General features: G+C 42.4%; 3 protein-coding genes across 4 annotated transcripts in view; 1 reads left to right on the forward strand and 2 right to left on the reverse strand.

Annotated features, from left to right (window-relative positions):
* psmd1 (proteasome 26S subunit, non-ATPase 1) overlaps nucleotides 1–15264 on the reverse strand; it is a 29326-nt gene extending 14062 nt beyond the window's left edge. Inside the window, exons 1-16 of the mRNA XM_037469330.2 lie at nucleotides 15061–15264; nucleotides 14275–14318; nucleotides 13831–13904; nucleotides 13350–13519; nucleotides 12941–13149; nucleotides 12507–12650; nucleotides 11900–12126; nucleotides 11566–11626; nucleotides 11317–11445; nucleotides 11132–11220; nucleotides 10946–11024; nucleotides 10674–10847; nucleotides 10320–10431; nucleotides 9862–10058; nucleotides 9228–9323; nucleotides 8596–8660 (exon numbers count right to left, since the gene is read on the reverse strand). Of these exons, the coding sequence (XP_037325227.2) occupies nucleotides 8596–8660; nucleotides 9228–9323; nucleotides 9862–10058; nucleotides 10320–10431; nucleotides 10674–10847; nucleotides 10946–11024; nucleotides 11132–11220; nucleotides 11317–11445; nucleotides 11566–11626; nucleotides 11900–12126; nucleotides 12507–12650; nucleotides 12941–13149; nucleotides 13350–13519; nucleotides 13831–13904; nucleotides 14275–14318; nucleotides 15061–15076 (1886 nt within the window). The 5' untranslated portion in view covers nucleotides 15077–15264. The remainder of the gene's footprint in view (nucleotides 1–8595; nucleotides 8661–9227; nucleotides 9324–9861; nucleotides 10059–10319; nucleotides 10432–10673; nucleotides 10848–10945; nucleotides 11025–11131; nucleotides 11221–11316; nucleotides 11446–11565; nucleotides 11627–11899; nucleotides 12127–12506; nucleotides 12651–12940; nucleotides 13150–13349; nucleotides 13520–13830; nucleotides 13905–14274; nucleotides 14319–15060) is intronic.
* On the forward strand, nucleotides 1563–7611 carry htr2b (5-hydroxytryptamine (serotonin) receptor 2B, G protein-coupled). 2 transcript variants are annotated; one of them, XM_037469331.2, is made up of 4 exons: nucleotides 1563–2039; nucleotides 2482–3103; nucleotides 5151–5351; nucleotides 6005–7611. In XM_037469331.2, the coding sequence occupies exons 2-4, from the start codon at nucleotides 2842–2844 to the stop codon at nucleotides 6949–6951; spliced, it is 1410 nt and encodes a 469-aa protein (XP_037325228.1). In that variant the 5' UTR covers nucleotides 1563–2039; nucleotides 2482–2841; the 3' UTR covers nucleotides 6952–7611. The 2 variants fall into 2 exon arrangements, with proteins under 2 accessions (XP_037325228.1, XP_037325230.1); XM_037469333.2 differs by having other exon boundaries at nucleotides 1563–3103.
* A 587-nt stretch (nucleotides 15265–15851) lies between the features above and the next one.
* LOC119217175 (uncharacterized) lies at nucleotides 15852–18403 on the reverse strand. The gene is made up of 3 exons (XM_037470625.2): nucleotides 17583–18403; nucleotides 16945–17049; nucleotides 15852–16591 (listed from the first exon to the last, which is right to left on the reverse strand). The coding sequence occupies exons 1-3, from the start codon at nucleotides 18310–18312 to the stop codon at nucleotides 16494–16496; spliced, it is 933 nt and encodes a 310-aa protein (XP_037326522.1). The 5' UTR covers nucleotides 18313–18403; the 3' UTR covers nucleotides 15852–16493.
* Nucleotides 18404–19773: the final 1370 nt, after the last annotated feature.

Below are 19773 nucleotides of genomic sequence, written 5' to 3' on the forward strand. Positions count from 1 at the left end.
ATCTGTATTTCAAGATGATAAATATCCTTATAATGTGAAATGGATTTTTTTATTTTAAACCTTGCAATGAGGTTTATAAAGAGAGAAGAGACAATATAATCCAAACAGATGACATGTAACTGTCTCAAAGGCTTGCGAGGACGCTCAGCCTGCTGTGGACATTTGAATCTCGCTAAATCTATTACCTATTCCTTGGAAACCAATAACCTTTCTAGGTTCAACCTGACTCTGAGACAAAGACTCGCTCAGCAGTGCACAAAGTCCTGTAATTTATTGGCCATATGAGCCGATTTAGAAATATTTACTTAAAACGGTTACAAGAAGGCTCGGAGCTTTTACTTGACTGGTTAATGGACCGTATGCTTATATGTGCATGCCTCACATTTATAATGGTGAGTGACAGAGGCTGATACAGCTGCAGCTTAATAACTTCCTCTGTCCTGGGAAGTAACGAACGCATTGAAAAAAATACAGCTGAGGTAAACATATTACAGGTTGCTTCTGCCGCATGAAATGTGATTGTTGCGGTTACTAATGCACTGGAATTGTAAAAGAACAGATCTCATGAGCCGGCTTCCTGTCGGTTACAACCAGTCACCCAAATACATTGTGAACGCACCTGGACAATGTTGTATTAACAAAGCAAAGAGGCTGCGTGGCTTTTAAAATAAACATAATTGAAATTTTCTGGCAAAGGGGAAACGAGAGAGAAGAACGGAACTTGTTTTTTTAAATAACAAAAATGTGCAATTTGGAAAAAACACATTACATAGAACATATTACTAAATGGAATTGATCAGCCGTTTGAAAGATGGAGAGAGTGTGGAGGGGACACCGGTTCAGCTTAGACGTGCCCTGGAAACTCCTGGGACTGAACATTACGGGACCAACATGGAACCAAAAGCTGCCCGTACAGGGACTACCGTGCGATGTGGTATTTGCCCCGTAAGCTAATTATGTTTCGACTAAACACCGCCCCCTTCCCGAAAGACCTAATGGGACACAGATCTACGTGGGGAGTCACTGGCAGTATCTCACACATTTTCTAGAGAAGAATCATCATCTGGTTAGTGTAAACTAGAAGGATATTCTATTACATCATCTTTTAACATCTCGCAAGAACCCACCGAAAGAAAGCCGAATTTGACTCGTTAAGGCAGAAAGGGCAAGAGGAAAAACAAATATGGCTTCAATTACACAAAGAAAATAAGATGGTGTTTAAATGACTAAATGAGTTCATGCTGGGTGAAATAAAAATAAATGTTAAAAAAAAATAAAAAAATGCCACAAGTACAATTTTGAAGCATCTTACAACACATGGGGCTTCTTCCACTACAACATCCACCGCAACACCTTAATCCCCCCCCCCCCCCCCCCCCACCGCTTGCTTCAAATGGCGGACAGAACAGAAAGTGACAAATATAAACAGTGGGACGGCCGTGTTGAGGGAAATTACCTCCCAGAACCGCTGGCACGCTGCCAGCACGAAGACATTCATCTGTTTTATACAGAGTCCGACTCACAGGCAAGACCGAGGGGGGGGGGGAGAGAGAGCGAGCGAGAGAGAGAGAGGGGAGGGTGTGCGGGCTGCTGGTAGGCTGTGAGCAAGACGCAGCGAGTAGGAACAGGAGAGAGAGAGCGACGGAGGAGCCTCGACATCTGAAAGTTTTAAACCAATGATCGCGGTTGGCGATGCGGAGCAGGACCGGGGGTTCCTCCAACATGTGGAAAGAAAACAAGTTCCACATCACGGACTGCTTCAGGCAGAGACAGATTTAGGTTTCACCGCTGAGGGAGGGCATTCTCTGTCACGTTTTATATTCGGGGAGGACGGGAATGTAATAATGGGGAACTGAAAAAAGAAAAAAAAACTACAAAGGATTAAAATGCATCGCATGCCCATATGCTGCACTGTGCTCCGAGGACTAAATATTGCTTTAGTGTTTATGAAAGTGAGGACGTAGCGGCACGTTGGAATACTCCGGGAGTTACTCAACATTGAAGAGGGACTCGTATGGATCAGAGGTCTTCAGTAGAAGGTAAGAGACCGGGCTTATTACTCGCCAACACTTCCCCGACCATTCGTGTATAAATCTTTGTAGACTTAATTAGCTTTCATTTAAAGCTTCATGACGTTTTTTTTTCTTCATTATTTTATACATTAAAAAATGATCCTTTAGGTTAAATTATTGTACAAATTTCATAAAAACTGATTTCATTGGTTTTTAACTCACTGTATTTATAAATTGAAACATGTTTTTATAGATCATTTTTTAAATTTATTTCCTTTAAAAACAGAAACCTATATTAAAAAAAGCGATTCAGAATTCTTCTGTAAATTTTCTAAATTTTAAAAAGATATTTTCCGTGTGGTGACCATTACTGTAAAGCCCCACCTTATTATACCATCACGCTGACCAAAAACAAAGAGCGCGTGGCCGTGTTTTGCCGTCATTTAACCAAACCGCTGGTTCTTTTAAGTGGCTTACTGGATGACAACAGCACCAGCCTCCCAGGAACGTGAGGACCCCTGCTAACATCTCACAGCGGAAGTCCTAATCCAGTGGGGATTATTGCCAGCACTGGAGTTTAAAGTGTGGACCTGTTCTTTTTTTTGTTGTTTCCCTCCAAGCAGAGGATCCATACTCATTTTTAGCTCCTTCCTTTGGTCCGCACAGTGAAAAAAAAGGGACGAAGCACCCGGGGCATTGACCCTGAGCTGTCCCGCCCCACACCGTGTCCCTGCCTGTGGGACACAGTGACCATGCTGACCGAGTGTCCAGCACCAGAAGGATCAGAGCCCCGACCCGCGCCAAGGCCTGCCGTGCCCTGTGCAGCACCATGTCTCAGGCCGTCGCTGCTACTCTGCAGGCTAACGGCTCACAGTCCGGGGAAGAGCCTGAGGTGAAGCTGAAATGGGCCGCCCTGCTCATCGTCATGGTCATAGTCCCCACTATTGGCGGAAACATCCTGGTCATCTTGGCTGTGTCCCTTGAAAAAAAGCTGCAGAACGCCACCAACTACTTTCTAATGTCGCTTGCGGTGGCGGATCTGTTGGTGGGACTCCTCGTGATGCCCATCGCCCTCGTTACCGTTCTGTACGGTAAGTTTAGCATGGGGACGGACGTTTTTTCATTTTATCTTTGAAACAAACCTGTACAATTAAAGAGGAATACATACTTAACTCTACCTGGAGAAACATCCTCCTTGATGAATGTCCTGATCAATTGGAATAATTTTAATGAAATTGAAATAACCCAGACCTAACAGACCTACAATACGCAGAGACATAAAAAAAAAAAAACAGCGAGGATTTAAGTATTTAGGGGACGAGTCGCTACATTTGATTGAAAAAACTGCATTTAACCAAAAGGCAACGGGCCAGCATACTTGCGAGCTGCATGGGAGGATAAAAATAGTTCGCGAGCAACACTAGATACAATCTCTACCATCAATAAACAAATTATTCCAGATGAAACCTAACAAGAGATAATGGAAAATAAACATGTGACTTCCTCTGGCAAGGCTTTGGTGGCAGTTGCACAGCTTGGACGGCACTACTGGTCGAAGGGATCATTACCCAGAGAAATAAAAAGGCTTTTATTTTAATTCTTGTGATAGTGCCCTGTACACACAGCTGCAATGGAACCAATTTAGACTTGTAATCACTACATATTACCTCAAATGCACAACACAGAGCTATGGTCAAACTCCCCAATAATTCAACACGGTGACAATGGACCGGGTACCAAATCTGTCTCTCTCACACATAGGAGCGGGGTATAGCGTGACGAAAGACAATCTGTGGTGTCCCCGTCTGAAATAAATATAAATAAAGCATGAGAACGGATTGCGTTGCTCTGTAAGGCCTTCACACGCCTCTTCACAGGTGCAGCTTTCATCTCTTCCAAATGCAGGGGCCACATGAATAAAGACAATGCCGTTAATCTACTCTTGCATCCACGTTTGTAATGAATTTGTCTATACGCTGTCCTCATTGGGATCAAAGCGTTTATCTTAAGCAACAAAAAATCCAAACAAATCCTTAGGTTGCTAATCAGAGCAGTAAAGGCGAGAAAGCATTCATGCATGCCATATTAATTATACCCTTTTTTCAACCTCTCCATTCTCTTGAATGTGCTGTGGGCCAGATGCCTTTTTTCCCCTGCAATGTGTTTATACAGCAATGGGGTTTGGTTCATTAAACACAAGCCACAAATAAGAACACACAGCAGGGAGAATGTTTTCAGCAGACAGTCATCTCTGGACAAAAAGAGATCCAATGCAAATACAAGAATATTTTAAAAACCCAACAACAAATGTAACAAAAACCATGAAATGCAATAAATTCATATGTACTGAACACCGTAATCAGAAACTTCTGCACATCTCTTGCCCTCCCTGTAACAATCGAACATTCACAAAAGTAAACTATAAGAAGAAAATGTTATTTCCTTACTGTCGGTTCTCAAAAAATCCCGATGCAACACCACAAACAGAGCGTGTGCCCATTGCAGACGGCTAACCTAAGGCGACCTATTTAACCTTTCCTAATCCAATTAAATGAATTAGAATATCTTCCATGTACACTTTGTGTTCTGGGACTAAATCTACAAAAGGCATATCTTCGATATGTGTTTTCTACATGTTTTGTACCAGGTGAAAAACGGTGACTCAGAGATTCCAATTGTAACTAGAAAGTGGTGTAAGGAAAAGAAGGGGAGGGCAGCATAACAAAAGACAATTATGCAAAGGAATATTTCCGACAGTGTCACGGTGCGACAGGACAAATGCCAGAACAGCTACTTGCCAATTTTATGCCTGGAACTGAAAATAAACACTACTGTGGAGCATAGCCTCCGGGACATCTACATGAAGAGCTTTGAGCTCCATAAACAGTCAGTGAACCCTCCTTTTTCCAGTAAAGTCATTCCTCTCGAAGATAAACAAACACCAATCTTTTGCATGAGTGCTACTTCTAATCCCTTGCAGTCTCCCATAACTAATGGTGTGCGTGACAAAAAATACTTTTGGAATTAAACGTACAACAGGTACATTGCAGGGAGATACTAATTGTAGGGACTCAACTACAGATAAATGATGTACAAAACAAAGCACAGTCAATTGTCTTCTTTCTTGTCTTTCTTCAGATTCTGACTGGCCTCTCCCGGAGCCACTCTGCCCCATTTGGCTGTTCCTAGACGTGCTTTTTTCTACCGCCTCCATCATGCACTTGTGCGCCATTTCGCTGGATCGCTACATCGCCATCAAGAAGCCCATCCAACACAGCCAGTACAAATCCAGAACCAAAGCCATGGTGAAGATTGCACTCGTGTGGCTCATATCTATTTGTAAGCATAACTCAGATTTCAGCTCTGTATACAGCAGCCGTGAATTAAGCAGTTACTTTCAAAGTCCTTTCAGAACCCGGTCACAATTCATTACAAACAGCGGTTTGCAATGTGGCTTGTGAATCCCAAGCAAGCTGCGCTGTGGCATATTGGGTGCAGCTTTCAAAGCTAATGAAGCCTCTTAGGTAAAAGGACAGCTTTCAAAATGTACAATTTAAAAACAGCGTGGACATAGTGGCTGGTTTATATGCTGTGTATCACACTGGAAAAAAAAGTGTCATCACTGTCCAGTTTTCTGTGAGCAAAACGGATTTGATCTCATTTGTGCTTTATTACTGACTGAATCCACCAGACCAAATGAAAGGAACTGAGCAGCACATCATCTCAGCTCCTGTGTACAATTGGAGTAAAAAAGGTTCTGCTCTTGTTCTTATTATCATCTCAACTATGACAAATCGCTGGTTATTCTCAAAACTGTCCTTCAATTGAACATGGATTTAACATAAATCTAGAACACTGTCTTGCCCTTCAATAAAAATCCAAACGCTATCAATGGTGTCAACAAAATGAAAATATAAAGCAAATTATTCATCAATATCAAAGATATTGGTATTTACAAATATTGATATCTAACTGTTGTTGTCATTTTCCAGGTATTGCAATCCCGATTCCAATTAAGGGGCTTAAGAACAACCACCTCCCCAACAACATCACCTTCAACAGTAACCACACATGCATGCTGAAAACAGACACCTTCCACGAGTTCATCATGTTTGGCTCCATGGCGGCATTCTTCATCCCTCTGACCATCATGATGGTCATCTACCTACTTACTGTCCGCGTGCTGCGCAAAAAGGTCTATTTGCTCAGGTCACGTGTGACTCAGCGCTTCAGCTCCCCGACAGTCTCCACTGTCTTTCAAAGGGAACAGCCCGGGACTCCGCCCCAATGGGGGCAACTTCACAACCTGGAGCGAAGACTCCCCCGGACGCAGGAGAAAACCTACGCGGACGGAAACAACTCTCCGACGGGAGACGAGATCTCCTTCCGCAGGATGTCGACAATCGGCAAGAAGTCAATGCAGACTCTGAGCAACGAGCAGCGCGCCTCCAAGGTGCTGGGCATCGTCTTCCTCCTGTTCGTGGTCATGTGGTGCCCCTTTTTCATCACCAATATCACCTCCGTGCTGTGCACCAGCTGTGACGGCCGCGTGATGGCCCGCCTCATGGAGATCTTTGTTTGGGTGGGCTACGTGTCGTCGGGCATCAACCCCTTGGTCTACACCTTGTTCAACAAAACGTTCAGGCAAGCGTTCACGCGCTACATGACCTGCGATTACGAGAGCACCGCTGGTTACGGCCCGGGGAGGCGCCCGAGGGCGTCGAATGCCGATTGGACCCTTACGCGGATTTCATTCAGATCTTCTATGGCAGAAAACTCTAAACGGATCATGAAGCATGGAATGAAGAACGGCATCGGAGCGGTTAGCTACCAGAGCCGCCAAGCGCCCGCACAGCCCCCCGGTGGCGTGTTGCTGGACACAATGCTTCTGACTGAATGTGACGGTGGCAAGCCGGAAGAACTCGATAGCTGCGTGTAGCAGTACCCGAAAAATGAATTTTTAAGCGAGCCCTTTAAATGCATCCAATTGTAGCGTGTCCTTTTTATCTCGTCAAAGATTAAGGCTAGCCCCACAGCTCACATTCAAAATGCGAGTAAAATGCTTTTACTACCAAGTTGATTGCCAGAGAGTTCTTACTGCACACAACATCCAAGCCCTCGTTGGCTGCTGCCGATTATCTATCAGTTTTGAGTTTTTTTTCGTTATGATAATTTCAGAGTAAGTAAAACTCCACTGATATGTGAGTTTACAGTCCAAATTTACTCAATATGTCCAGAGGTCCAATTAATAATGTGAATTCTCCAAGACTGTTTCTAGCGTACCAGAAGAGTTTGAGTTTTCAAACGTTATAGAACCTTGTGATGACCTGTAACAGGTCAACTAGAAAAGGAGAACACAGAGTATAATGTTGTCCATAAAAGATCAAATTTAGACGTTGTGGCCACCAGACAAATGTTAGGAATGAGTTCTGTGTGAATACACACATACGATGTATCCCTATGCTGTTCCCGTCTAGTTGGGCTATTTATGCTTACAATGCTACATGTCGACAATAAACTTGTATTTGCTCGACTTCTGAAAAGCACTCGTGTGTGTGTATTGCCGGCGGCTGTTTCGACATGTTTGAATTTTTCCAAATAAAAGAATGTCACTTATGTATGAAAAAAATCCAGATAGAAAATAACCTCAGTGTGTTCCACAAAATATTTCTGTTGCTGCTCTGAAAAAAAGCGTCAGGAAATAGTGAATAACGGAACACTAGCAAGTAAGAGAACTGTGGGACAGGAATTGGAACATGATTTTTTACAGTTCCTTTACGCTTAACTGCGGCGTTGTAGCATTTCTCTGGGGCGGAATACAGAGAACATCTAAATGTATAATAGTTTTAGTAACAAAAAAGAAACTGATAATAAAGATATATGTTGTAAGATTTGGATACAACATTTTTTGTGCTTAGAATTGAGACCCTGATATTTTTGCACTGACTACGCACCGTGTTCAACCCTGCGCTGGTCTATAAGTGGTAAAAAACTGCTATGAATAGCCTGGGAAGAGAGCGTGTGAGTGACAGTAACAGGACGTCCAACGGCAATGTTTCCCGTACCATTGTAACAGGGGGGCGCCCCCCTATTAAAAGTATGGAATAAAAAATAAAAAAAAGATAATTTTCTCCCACGCACGGCAGTTCCGCACAGACACATGCACATGTACACTGATATGTACACGTGGTGCTCGCACCAGCAGACTGACTACGCCTAACCGGTGCGAACCGACTACGACCCCTCTCCCCTGAAAATGTAAACGTAGGGGAAACACTGAAGGAGAATACCTTCCATGAATAGCAGGGAGTCACGTTAAATCCCACCCAACAGAGCACTCTTAACTCTTCTGTGACACCACAGAGTCTGTTAATATTCAACTACTTCTTGTCAGCAGTACAAAAAGGTGGCCAACGTAAGCAAAAATGTATATACAAAATAAATAAAACACGTAGAGGATCGCAATGGTTCACCAAAAGAAAAAAAAGTAATCACTGCAGAGCAGCACAATGGTACTTCAAGGAGAAAGGCCTGTGATGCATGGGAGAAAGGGAGCATTTGAGCTAGTAAGTGTGGTCCTTACCTGAACAAGATGAAGCCAATGGACTCCACAGCAGCCCTCCTGACGTCATCATTCACATCACTCACCTTAATTAGGAAAAGGAAAGAACTCCAATAACCAAAAATGATACAAGTAATCAACAACCCCTACAACTAGCTAGCTGACTTTATCAAGGGCGATGGTGGCGCATGGAGTAGTGCGATGCGCCGGGAACCGGCTGGTGGTTCCAATCCCGGGTGCTCCATGTGCCATGTCGACGTGTCTCTGAGCAAGACACCTAACTCCAAATTTCTCCCCAGGCAAAATGTAATGCATGGGTCATAATGCAATCTAAGTCGCTTTGGATAAAAGCGTCAGCTAAATGACATGTAATTTAATGTAACGTGGCTCCATTTCAGTTGAAGATGTGAGGAACATGCTCCTCTTAAACACAAACGGTTTTAGCTTGTATAGCGTGCCCCCTGCAGGACAACAAGTCTTTCACACCCCTGAAGCCTCACAGCGAATTCAGGCACAAACAGTAAACCACTCATGAGTCATTTTAAATATGTATCACATGGTTTCAGCACAAACAATAAGTTAACTTCATAATCACCGTATTAACATTTGGGTGAAATGACTGGATGTTAATAGGGGCAAACAGATTCACTTACAGCGACATGTAGCAGGCGTCGGATGGCCTTGTTGTTGCCGGAGCCGCAGTAGGCCATGCCCACGGTGTACATACCAGAGCGCCGCAGGATGGGGTCCTATCATAGACAGTGAAGGAAAGCAGAGCTTTGAGACATGTGGATGGAGCCACAACTAGGATCAGCAAAGTTGGGAGTCACTGCACACCTCTAGCTCCCATCGAAGGACACCTGGCAGAGCCTCACGTGTTACATTAAATGCACACCTGACACAGGGTTGGCAGAGTACCATCCAGGACTCAATAGAAGTAAACATTGCAGCCGAGGGTTTTATGAAGTGCAACAATCTGGTAAGACACTGACTATTTCTATACGTTCCTCATCTCCTTCTATAGGGATTGATCAAGCCTGTGTGTACTATTGATGAACTACATTAAGGTCAATCCTTAATGGTGGAAAATAAAACTACTTTGACTTGTAGTGGTGTACTGACGTGGTGTACTGTATTGTTTCTGCCGTTTACATAGTGTAAAATGCTTATCATAAAAATGGAAGGTCGGAATATACCGCTTCCTGCTTTTTGTGTTACAAATGGGCAATAACTAAATTCTAAACAATACATTTCCCTTGATCCTTTCTGGTGGCTTTTCAGTCGTACCTTGTCTCTACAGAGGCTTTCAATGAGGGTATCAGCCTCCTCCATGCGTCCGTACATGACCATGGCAATTCCCACAGCCAGACCACGCAAGATCTTCTCGTGCTGTGTCTCCTGAGCATAGCCCACCATGTCCTCGATGGCCTGTGCTGACTTGGAGCCCAACATGACCAGACCCAGGGCCAGGCCCGCAGCTTCACCTGAGGGTTACACAATGTTTTCAGAATGGCTGGTTTGGTTTTTCCTTTAATTGATCAACAGATTGTTTAAAAACACCAATAACTAAATAGGCATCTCAGAGACATTCAAACCATTACTGTTTGCAGTGGACACATTATTTTCTGTACGAATGATTTTTGTCTTTTGCAATGAGAGGATAATGTTCATGAGCAGAGCGGCGAGGACCAAAAATCGGATTCCTGCTTTTCAGAACTGTTTTTTTTTGTCTGAGGCCTACACACCAGTAACTGCATCATCTTGGTACAGGTTGGACTTCAGAAGGTCGTAAACATCCTGTCTGGCTGTTCCCAACGCTGCCAGACCTAGACCAAGGGCGCCACCATGACGGACAATCTGTGAAACGGAAGAAGAGGAGCATGAGAGATGAAAGACTGAAATATTAATGAACCACCTCAAACAGTGTCTTAAGCTGGCTGGTGGTCTCAGCTACAAATGTCCAGCTGAGGCTTTTGATCCTAAAGCACTTTTTACAGACAAATGTCATCCCTTGATTATCCTTTTATAATTTTTCAGAAACATGCTGGTATATAATTGAAAAAGAAAAAGCATTCAAAGTGAATGTAAAATAAACCAACATCGTTGCTGGCATTCTTGAGCTGGCTGAGCAGGTAGTCAATGATGTCTCCCCCATGGTTGGCGTGAATGAGTCCCAGAGCATACAAGCCTCCTCCCTCCTGGTATGCCGAGCCAGGGGAGGTGTCCTTGGGCAAGTAGGTGGCCATTAACTGGAGAGCCTCCTTCTCGTGGCCCTGAAAAGCACAGCACGTTATGTTCAGATTTAAATCTGTAACGGAATTCAATGTTCTTTTATTTGCTGTAACATATGAATCAAAGTGAGATCATTTACCTTGTGGATAACACCAAGACTTGCTGTAGCTGTGAACTTTGCCCAGTTGGTGGCTCTTGCAAGCCATTCCAAGTTTTCTCTACAAGGTCAAATCAAAATAATTGGTCAAATGTCAGGTTAAGTAAGTTAGTTTCTCTACATCTGCAAGCTAGGGAATATACTCTTCTGTTCTGTTGGCAGAAGTACCTGAGGAACTGGTCACTTGTGGTTCCCGTATGCATAAAAGAGTTGGCTATTACTGTGGCTGTGTGACACACCGAATTTCGAACTGCATCCTGGAGTGATGGAGAAAAAAGAAAGAAGTGAGACCATTTACCAACTTATTCATTTGTGTGCTCTTATCCACTCATCTTGTTCCTAGCATACATTACCTTTGTGTTTTTGAGGATCATTAGATCTGTGTTGTTATTTCGGATTAGGAACTGCAAGTGCAGCTCAATGGCCATCTCCCCGCTAAGGATTTTGATCATCTTGGCATTCTGGTCTTTGGGCTCATCTTTCTACAATAGCACAGAGAATCAAAACAATGACCTATCAACCAAACCACAATTGCTTCTTTCTCTTTTTTTTAAACAAAGAAAAATGACCAGAAACTATTGAAAACCATCCTAAGAGCGTACCATTTCTACTGCCTTTCCAGCAGGGGAGCTGCCCGCCTTGTCATCCGTCTCCATCGCATCACTGTAACACACAAAACAATCCTTTGATCTTTAGAAACAATTTGACTCAAATGAGCTAACGTTTTATTCTTTTTTTATTTAACTCTTTCTACATCTGAACTTAAATTCAACGTTCTACTGGGGGCCTAGAACCTACAGACTGAATGTCTTCCTGCCATGCATAGAAATATTTTTTAATATATGTTTTTCATGAGAAAATATCATGCCAAACCCCTCACAGTAAAGAAATGCCAAAGCCTTTGTGAACATATTAATGTGCCCTTCTTCTACCCACCTGTCTTTGTCGGGTGTGGGCACAGTACCCGTATTTGTAGAGCCAGGGACCGAAGGGATAGGTGTCCCAACAGTGTGCAAGTTCTGGATGACAGAGGAGAGGAACTGCTGGCTGGCGCTCTCATACAGGTCAAAGCAGATCTGATAAGCCATCAGCAGGTTGTCCTCCTTCACTAGCTTCTCCAGGATGTCACTCACAGCCTGTGGGTCATCTAGGAATATCAGGCACTAGGGGGGTGACGAAAAAAAGTGATTAGACAGATTTTCAAATTCGGATTCCCTTTTTGGAAAATCCATTTCTGTGAAAGGCATTTCTTGAATTAAGTATTGCTTCCAATTTTAGTACCTAATTTCTTTGTGTGCAACTCAGTGCAAATGCTGCAGAGCTTCAAGCCAAGACATGAGATGCCAAAATGAGTATGAAGGACAACTCCTGCCAAACTACTCAGTTGGACTATTTTTCTAACGCTGCATTAGTTTTAGCTAGATAATAAATTGGCAACCAAGTCTATATTATAAAAGTAAATATCCTAAATATCTATGTGCTTATGTATTTATAACAGGGGTTGGTTATGTTAAAAAAATGTATTAGAGGTTGTGGCTGTTACCTGGCAGACGTTGATGAAATCTGGCTTGTCCAAGTTCATGTAGAGCTTGACCAGCACCCGCAGCACCTCGTTGCGGAACTTCTTGTTCTGCATCAGGGACATGCACACCTTCAGGCTGTAGGCAAGGAGGCCACTCACGTCGCTCTGCGTGACGAGAGAAGCATTGGGAAAATCATTAATCAGTTTCATGAAAATGAAGATATAATTCTGTACATTAAAAACGGTTAAAACATCCCTGTCCTTTACTGTCAAATTAGTCAACATGGCTATGACAAACGTTATTGTATTTGAATAAAGTGATCCTCATAATGGCAACAAGTTTTTATTCCAGGTCAGCAAAGACTCTTTGACAAGATTGAGGATTAACCTGTTGAGCATTAAAGCTTCGGTGGAGAAAATCGTAAAATCAGCTGTGAAAGACAGCAGGGACTTACTGATTCTAAGATGGTGTTCTCAAAGATGTCAAGTCGCCTAGTCTCCAGGGCAATGCCAATGGCCTGCTTGTACTTGTGATCGTCTAGGCAACGTAGGAACATTTTGTTTACAATGCCCTCAAGGCGGGGGTCAATACTTTTCTTCTCCTCGTCCTCTGGCAGCTCTGCATTCTCCACCCTGAGCTTGGTGTAGTGGTCAATGCATTTGGCTAAAAGCAAATAAAAAAAAAAGAATTAAATGAAGCAGTTCAAGTCTGAATCTCAATACAAGTCATTAAGTTTTCTCTTCATATCATTCACACTGCATAGAATATGAGGATCAATGGAGCATCCAAACAACAGAAAGGTCACATTATCATAAAAGTAGCAAAGAAGTTTTGTAAACGATGTGTTTTGGTTGATTACTTACCAATAATGGTCTCCACATATTCTGAATCATCTGTGACATTGAAGAGATCTCCAGCACCGAGAGCATAGTTCAGAGACTCCTCAAAGGCTCCGAGGTGGTAGAAAACCTTGGAGGCCACAAGGGCAGCAAATGCTCTGCTCCGAAATGTCTCATCCTCATAAAGGACCTCGCTGTGAGTAGACAACAGATTGTTATACAAGACTGAAAATACTGACCTAAAAGCAATCTTTTAAGACTATTAAAATGTCAGTGACCACTACTAAATCATAGTAAGTCAAATAAAGAAGAAACCAAAGCAAGAACATTGCTGAGATCTAGTCAGCCATAAACATTAAAAGAATAGTTAGTTCGCAACTCGCGATAATGAGACACATTTAGCTCAATTAATAAAAAAGTTAAATGTGTGAATATTTCTCCCAACAGCAGACATTTAAAGAATACAACGTCATCGTATTCATTGCTCATCAATAGTAATACTTACATTTTATCAACGGATCCTGAAATCTCAGCCCAGAAATCATTCACAATGGCATCTAGCTTCTGCAGCGCAAACTCCTGCAAGAGACACACAGATGTTGCTGTGTGCATTTTCTTTTTTGCAAGTCACAACAATAATGCAAATGGAGGAAAGACAGCTCAATGAAACCCTTTACAAGCTATTATGCAGTATATGCCGCTTTAAAAAACAGGTACCTAGAAAACAATATGCCACTCTCCAAACATTTAAAGAAACCTCCAGGATCCACCCTTTGATCGAACATTCCATACATAGTTTGGGAGTTTATAGTGTGTGTCCTAAAGTGCTTTTATAAAAAAATAAAAAAAAACTGATTATGTAATCTCTTAATGCCTGTTGGACTTGATATGATTGGATATTAGATCATCACAGGTTACTAGCTTCAGGCACTCTCAATCGAGATCTCACCTTGAGTTGTGGCTCCTCCTCATCAAGGAGGGAAATAATTCCGGCTAAAAAAAAAAAAAGAGAAACAATATCCATTAGTGGTTGCTTGATGCTTCGAATCCAAGAGCCTTTTTATTCCAAGTATTTGATACATGCCAAATGCAATGCAGTCTGGGTAATTACAAAAGGTTACAATATTACATGATGGAATCAAATACAGTAAATGTCTTGCTTGACAGTATTGCTTGACAGTCATACGATGTCAGAAGCATTTAATCAAACGTTATCTCATAAACAAATTATTAAATATTCAAGCGGAATTATTCAAATACTGGGATGTTTACTAATGTAACTCCACCAGATGAAATATCCACAAGTTGTAATGCTGAACAACACTGGCAGTAATGGACAGTTTCTAATAATAGAATGGGACATAATTATGTAACACGTGTGGTTGAGGAATTATTTTCATACTTTCCCTTGTATAAAAACAAACACCGTATCATCAAAACTGAGGAGCTAGGATCCTGTACAGTCCATGCTACTGATGACATGACTGTTAGCATCGACGATACGTTAAGGTACCTCGAAATAGTACATTTAAAACAGTCTTGAGTAGTCAAAACCGTCACTTAGGTTTACCAAAGACACATTTGCAGGTGTTTTCCCCTCTTGGTGGTGTATTTATAAGCTATAGCTGGTTAGCAACTGACTGACAACTGCTACATTAGCTCTGTGACTCAGCTAAATCAATGGCGGCTAGCTGAAGTTGCGGCTAGCAAAATAAAAGCCTTTTCTACGACTTACCGGCAGATGTTATCATGATTGGCTCTTTATTCCCTCCTAAGCCCCACGGTCCTGGTTCTAAAGGTGGAATCCCGTGCAACTTCCCGGGAAGATATTGAGCAGAAACGATTTGACGTGTCTGAAAATGAACAACAGTAAAACAATCGCGGACTCTGCAATCTTCTTTTTGTCCGATGCCGCAAGTCCTCTTCCTGAGGCCCTCAGCGTAGGCTGGCCTCTTTTACGCCTGATTAAAATGCAGACATATGTTATTATTTATTATATCTTGCTGGATCTTATCAATACCTATTACCTAAAGCATATTGAATACTGTGATATCGTAGCATTGTACTTAACAATGAATATGGAGGTAAACTAAAGGTAGTGCAAACAATTACATTTTTGGACCGGCAATCGTAAAGGTCGTCTATCAGTTGAATTTTGCATGGTTGTTAATAGAAGTCAATTATACGTGGAGGGATGTTGACGGTACTGCGTCTGATACTGTTTTCAGAAGATAGGCAGATTTAAGTTGGGAGGGGCTATACACAACTGGTGTGCCATAAAATCAGCCCAGTAGAAATTAAGTAGGCCGGTTTATCATGAATATACGTTATTTTTATGATAATGGATCCATGACAGCTTTACTGAAATCTAATTTTAATCTAAATCTAATTTAAAATATCGCTGTTATTTCAGTAATAATGCATATGACAGCAGATTCAATTACTGAACTTGCAACCAAATGTCCACATACTTTGTCTAAAATAATTTACAGTGACATTCCATTTAGAGGGAGCTGTAGACTGGCAAAAGCTTATAAGTGTTTATTTACAAATTAATAACCTACATGAACACATCCAAAGTGAAACGTGGCTTCATCCACTTCTATTGGCAGATAATGCATTTGTCAGTAGAACTCATCTAAGGCACTTAATTCTAATACATTAGCATGAAAAAGATTCACAGTACTCGCTGGACTGAAATCCATGAGCTGTTTGGCCCCTATTAATAAAGCAGGACCTCACTTAAGACCCTTATTATGATTATGTTGATGTTATGCTTTGGTGATGTATATTCCAAATGACACACAATGAGCAATTCACCATTCAGCCCTGTAGGACTACTTTTGCTTTACACTAGCCATACTGAGGTTTAACATGAACATCAACTAAAATATCAGACAAATTTCTCTCTCTAGGCCTGAATGTTTGTGTTAAATAATGTGGTATAGCGTTCATATAAAAATAGTTCAGTCGGTATGTTTTACCCTTGTACATTCAAAACAACGTGACTAGCAAAATACATCTTCAGAATAAGAATCCTGATTGCTTAGTGGGAATATTGAACAATACACAGAAACACTGTCACATGTAGTCAGGCTTTTTGCACCACAAGACGAACCCTTTCTTCACAGTTAAAACAGAATTGTCTGCAGGCCATGTGTTCTGAAATCAGCTGTCTCCTTCAACAGAGTCTCCATTCGCATGAGGACCAGCTGACAACAAACTGATTTTCAGAGGGATGCCTTCTTCTTTACTTCCAGTGTCACCTGAAAAAACATGCAAACGTTGTTACTTAATAGGAAATCAATATGATATAATTTAGCTCCAGTGGAATTCCCGTTGTGTGCTGTTGTGTGCATTAACATTCTGATGGGCCATTAATTACAGAAGTAATTCTATAAATGTTTTAATTTTCTTTTTGATACATCCATTTTCTTTCTACCCTCCCCCCAAAGACAATGTGGTAATGCTATCTGATAGACTCGCAACCTGTACAATGGCTTTTTTGAACTAAGTAGGTGTATAAATTGAATGAAGAAAAGACAAGTTGAAGGAATCTTGTGCAAATGGAAATGCCCCTATGGCACAGCCTAACTGAATTTTGGAAGGATACTGCTACCTCGTTGCCTGCTGATTGAGGAGTTGGTGTCCCGGCCTCCTCTCTGGGCCCGGAGCAAACATTGGAATGGCCAGAAAAGCTGGTTCCCTCGATTCCGGGTATTATCTGAAAGGCAATAATGAGTGTTCAACAAATTGGCAGCTTATCTAAGGGCCCGGCTGTTCCATGAACGCTCCCTTTGTTCCTGAGACTGTGTAGCCATGCCTGGGAAGAAAATGTGAACCATGTGGAGTGACCTACATAGTCCACTAACTCCAATCACTGCAGTGTTTGCCAAAAATGTGAAATAACCATGATTGTATCATAAGTGAATATGTCTTACTAAGAAAGCAATTTGTTTAGTTACTTCTATGGCGTATTCTAATGTAAGCAGTTATATCTGTATCCTTCCCTTCAATGGGCTTTTTTTTAAAAGGGTCAATAACCTGTAGCTTATTTTGGGGAATCCAATATGTCGTGCATCATCAAATCTGCACGGGTGGCCCGGTTAGACAAACCACGGTTCAAACTCCAAGTTGACAAACCTACACTGCTGACGTGTGCTTGAGCAAACGAGATGAAACCCACCCCCCGTTGTAGTGAAACATACATTTGCAGTAAGCATATACGGTCAACGTGGGTGATGCATGTTATTGCACCTGCTGTTTGAGATGAGAGTATAACTTTGCAGGCGTTTTTCTTGATGCTGAGCGTGTTGCCCTCTGTCTGCGGGATGAAACTGCCAACCCATATAGTCTCTGGTGAATGTTTGTGGAACACTGAGCGGATGTGGCGCTCTAGGAGTTGCGCACACTGACGCGTCTCGGCGCTCTCCAACCTTGTGCGTATTAATCCAATCAGAGCTGGTCGGGCGATTCGGGCGCGTTTCGTCCGAGCCTTCACGTCCTTCAGAGTCTCTTTTAAGCACACCTCGTTGGCTGGTCGGTCGATAAATGTCTGTCTGAAGATGAATATGATAACGGGAGAGTCTATGGTTCGCTTTCGGCTGTAAATGTTCGCCCTTGTTGCTGTTCTCTGCGCGGTGCCATCGCGCTTTGACCGCTTCTCCTTGTCCCCGTCCTCTTCCGCCGGGAGGGCTCTCACACCGGAATCCTTGGGCAGAGGGGTTTCATGGCGTTTTGCGGTCTCCGTTTGCGTGACGCAAATGGACGTTTCCCCCTTGACGATCTGGTCGGTTTGGGTCCGTCCGCTGCTGTCGGGAAACATTTCCCGGATAAACTCCTGCAACACTGCCGCGTCCCCGTCCTCCTCTTTAGTCGTACAGGCGTCACTGACCAAATAGATCCGCTCTTTACCTCCGATGGAAGCCATCGCCCTGTGAAACTCCCTCTCCTCCTCCGGCAGCGTGGGCTCGAGGAAGGCTGCCATCCTGGCGCTAATACGTCTGCGCAGATCCGTCGGATTCACCAAGAGGCGCAAAGCCGGTTCGCTGCCCCCTACTTGGGAAACGTCCTCACGGTCACCGTGGAGCGCGCTGTGAGGGAGGGCGGGGCCGAAAGACTCAGCGTCGCTTGTCTATTGGCTGGTCCGTGTGGTGGGCGGGGCCTACTGTAATGACAGCGTGTACTGTACAGTTTAAACAACACAGGCTTGTTTTAAGATAATGAGATTTAATTTGAATGCATGACTAAACTAACGATACAAAATTGTTTCAAATCAAATGTTTAACGAGGATTTAGGGGGTTGGTTTTTCAGATATATAGTAGCTGCAAATGTTTTTCTTCTTCTGTCAATCACTTCTGTTATATTTGCAAGTGAGATAGAAAAGGTCTGTATTGGAAATCTTGGAGGAATCCCCAGTCACTTCTGAGATGGATGGTAAGGACTCACCAAAGCCTCAAACCACCTACAAAACCAAACAAATCTACCAAATTCTCTATGAAAACTGAAGCATCATTTAGGTTATGCACCACCGTTGGGAGGAATGTGCTTTAAAGATGCATATTACACTTTGGATCACTGCTCAAGGGAATGTGGGGAATATAATTCCATAAAAATATATTCTTAACATGTGAAAAGACACAAAACTAGCTTCTCAGATATTTTACAGAAAATGCATATTAATAATAGCAGGATACCTGGAAAAATCAAATGTACTCCTGGGAACAAACCACCTCACATGTTTCTGGTCTTCTCGAGGAAAAGATTAAATAAATCGAGGTCATTAACTTCTTTACTACTACTAGCTTTAACTTCAACTTTCAATGAGCAGTCAACTTTGACTTCTTTGTAAGCTCAAAATGCCATTCACTCTTAAACCCCCCACTAAATCAGCAGTCCTTGAGTTCTTGAGACTCTAATCCTCTAATCCAACCATGCCTTTAATCAAACTATGCTGTTAGTCTGATTTGCCACTGACTTCAAGATTAAAGATCGAAGGCCTTTAAAATAAATACTTCATCTACTTAGTCGGTGTGGGATTGATTTATTTTTTACTCGTGAAGAAATTATGATCATAAAGTCTGATCAAAGCCAACACAGAGGTTTGGGCCTTTGGCCTTTAGACCCGCTGAACTTTGACTAACTGGGCACTGTATTTGTTGTTTGGCTTTTCCTCAAACAGAATCTCATGTCATTAGGTGACAGTCCAACTGCCTGGGAAAAAATTTAGCACTTAGCTTCTTTAACGCTTTTTAATGGCTTTACTTTCTAACTCATGAAATCTACAATCACTTCAAACTACAAGCTCCTCAATTCTCTGAAATACTTTTCTAACATGTTGAAGAACACAATACGCACATTCTACCCATTTACAGTTATTTAAGTGTGCTAGAAAGCTGACTGACCTCTTGGTTCAGGTCTCGGTGGTGCTGAGGATCCAGAAGCTCA

Source organism: Pungitius pungitius, chromosome 7 (assembly GCF_949316345.1).
Source record: "Pungitius pungitius chromosome 7, fPunPun2.1, whole genome shotgun sequence".
Lineage (NCBI taxonomy): Eukaryota > Metazoa > Chordata > Actinopteri > Perciformes > Gasterosteidae > Pungitius > Pungitius pungitius.

Bases quoted from the DNA above. Each gene is read 5' to 3' on its own strand.
- htr2b (XM_037469333.2), top strand. From the start codon at position 2,842: ATGTCTCAGGCCGTCGCTGCTACTCTGCAGGCTAACGGCTCACAGTCC. The intron at 3,104-5,150 runs GTAAGTTTAGCA...GTCTTTCTTCAG, and splicing joins CCTCGTTACCGTTCTGTACG to ATTCTGACTGGCCTCTCCCG. The intron at 5,352-6,004 runs GTAAGCATAACT...GTCATTTTCCAG, and splicing joins CGTGTGGCTCATATCTATTT to GTATTGCAATCCCGATTCCA.
- LOC119217175 (XM_037470625.2), bottom strand. From the start codon at position 18,312: ATGGCAGCCTTCCTCGAGCCCACGCTGCCGGAGGAGGAGAGGGAGTTT. The intron at 17,050-17,582 runs GTGCAATAACAT...ATTGCCTTTCAG, and splicing joins ACTCTCATCTCAAACAGCAG to ATAATACCCGGAATCGAGGG. The intron at 16,592-16,944 runs GTAGCAGTATCC...ATGTTTTTTCAG, and splicing joins CTCAATCAGCAGGCAACGAG to GTGACACTGGAAGTAAAGAA.